The sequence below is a fragment of the Arachis ipaensis genome, chromosome B03 (genome assembly GCF_000816755.2).
Source record: "Arachis ipaensis cultivar K30076 chromosome B03, Araip1.1, whole genome shotgun sequence".
NCBI classification, from domain to species: Eukaryota; Viridiplantae; Streptophyta; class Magnoliopsida; order Fabales; family Fabaceae; genus Arachis; species Arachis ipaensis.
In genome coordinates this window covers 130607550-130610253 of record NC_029787.2, presented here as the reverse complement: position 1 = coordinate 130610253, position 2704 = coordinate 130607550, and the positions used below count along the sequence as shown (strand labels likewise).

General features: G+C 32.1%; 1 protein-coding gene across 1 annotated transcript in view; it reads right to left on the bottom strand.

Annotated features, from left to right (window-relative positions):
- LOC107631601 (serine decarboxylase 1) overlaps positions 1–772 on the bottom strand; it is a gene marked incomplete in the record, with an annotated part of 1833 nt that extends 1061 nt beyond the window's left edge. Inside the window, 2 exon segments of the mRNA XM_016335093.2 lie at positions 1–282; positions 363–772. Of these exon segments, the coding sequence (XP_016190579.1) occupies positions 1–282; positions 363–606 (526 nt within the window).

The following is a 2704-nucleotide window of genomic DNA, read 5'->3' as shown; positions in this document are numbered from 1 at the left end:
AGTGTGATTCCTGAGAGGCATACAAGATTCCATCTGGAAACACCTCTCTGCCAACAAGGATTCCATGGAGATTCCCTTCTGTGCCACAGTTTGTTATGTATCCCCAGTACTGGTTCTTGTCAAGTTCCCACAACCTTGCAAACCAGTCCAAAACACCAACCTCGAACTGCCTCGAGTGCACCCCGTAGTTGCTCTCAATAAACGGATCCCCCAGGTTGTTTATGGAGAAGTGCTGAAGCTGACACAGCGCATCGTAGTCGAAATCCAGATTGTACGGATAGCCTGAAACAAGTCATCATAAATTTGTTAGTTTTGAATTGCAACGCCATGCATACTAGTGGATCAATACTATATATATATACCTAGATGGAACTTGGTTTTTTCTGTCAGGGATTTTTTGTACTTGGATAAAACACTAGCCATATAAGCTTCTCTTTCTCCTGTAACGTCATCATCCAGATCTGGTTCAGTGATTTCAAACGACACCGTATGCATATCTCTTCCCAGAACTATCTTCTCCCTTTCGCCATCATGATGGACTAGTTCTTTGATCAAACATCCCCCTACACCTCCTCCATTCATGCTTGAATCAACACTTCCCACCATTTTTAAAGAATAATTGAAATTAAGTACCAAGAATGGAATGAAGCATGTAGCATGATGCCTCTGATTTATATAGTAGCTAGTATCACAAGCAGATATTATTGTATGAACGCAACGTAATACATAATTAAATGTTTTGGAATCAATTATTGACACCTTATTAGGTTGTTGGGAGTTTCAGACCATACATATTTTTAAATCTGCCAGCACCAACTTTTTACTTTTATTTTATTTCATTAAAAATTTAGATACAGTCAACTTTATGTATGGAATTGATAGTTAAAAAATATTAAATAATTTAATTGATTTACTAAATTTTTATTTAACAGTTTTTAATTATCAATTTCACATCAAATTGATTATAGATTAGTTTTTATCTTATTTAATTTCAGTTATGAGAATGCAACAAAACCAGAGAATCAGTTCTATTTACATAATGATCATTTATTCTGTTTTGCCTCATGAAGATGATGTAGTAGTAGTAAAGAAATTCTCTTGACATCATATGATGATGATGCCTTATCCACAGTACATACAATGATACAAGAGTGTTGTAATAATTGAGTTCATATAATTACGAGTCGTGGGGGCACCCATGTGATTCTCATGCATGCTGGAATGTAGAATCTGCATGTGGGCTCCACTATCATCTATCACAATATCTTCTAACGGAAATGTTTGGAAAACGATAAAAATTAGTTAAAATTAGCTTAAAATTATTTTATTTTATATTTATTAATTATTTTTAAAATAAATTATTCTTCATATCCAAACAATTTTAGCATTCAAATTAGAGGCACATAATACTACTACTTCTTCTTCTTCTTCTTTTCAAATTCACGTACGCGTGGAGTTTCTTTTTCATCATCGCATTTCTCATCCTCCTCATTCTCCTATTTCTTTTTTGCGTTCCTTTTTCTTCACGTGTTTTCTCCTTATCGTCATTTAGTCTATGCTTGTTTTAAAACGAATTTATATTCTGAATTTAATTTTCGGTTCATTCTAAATATAATTTCAGTTCATTTCTAAATATAATTTTGGTTCATTTCTATTCTGCACAATTCAAAACTCTTCTTCCTCACCTTCTATTGCTTCTTCAATAGGGAGAGAAGGAAGAAAAAAAATAAAGCAACAACAACAAAAGAAAGACGATAAAGAAAAAACACGTGAAGAAAAATAAACACAAAAAAGAAGGAGGAAGAGGAGGAGGAACACAAAGAAAAATGAGAAAAAGAAAAAGTTTCGTGCGTAAACGAGCGTGAGAAGAAGAAGCACGTGTTGTAAAAGCTACCTCATCAAGTTCAATCCTTTTCAATCATTTTCTTTTTGATCTCCAATACGAATTTCATGTCCCTATCTTTGCAATATTCATCTATTAGTGTTGTAAACGTGATTTTGTTAGATTTTAAACCTCTCTCACTCATCTCATTCATAACTTTCCTAACTTCCTTCAAATCACAGATCTTGCAAAGGCTATTGATCAGCGCATTGTACGTGATTAAGTCCGGCCTAATGGCTTGATTGATCATTACTTGAAAATTTTTTCAGACTAAATCAATTTTTCATATTTGCATTGTCCATCAATCAAAGTGGTAAAAGTAATACTATTCGAGACTAACCCTTTCTTACACATGTCATCAAACAAAATCTCTGCAACATAAGAAGAAGAAGAAACAGCAGTAGCAATGACAAGGAACTAAGGTTATTACCAACCAAGGCTAACAACTAATATAATAGCAGGTACAATGACTTGTTAAAATTTAGAAATACTTGTTCTATTTCATGATTTATTATAAGTTTATGTTTAAATTAGTTAGAAATTTAATTGTCTTATAAAATTTTTTTAAAAATTTAATGGTCCTATTTTATTACAACATATTGGTGATATGGTAGAAAATATTTTGTTCTTTAAAATGATTCTTTATGATTTCTTGATACTTCATCAGCTAATGTAATATATAGATAATATTCATTAGCTTTGGATGAAGAGGGTAGAATGTCCGACAAACTTAATTATTAGAAATCACAATATTATTTTTCAATTAATAAAAAATAAAATGAGAGTTAGAAAAATAATTAGAAGTGGGACGTGGGAGTGAGA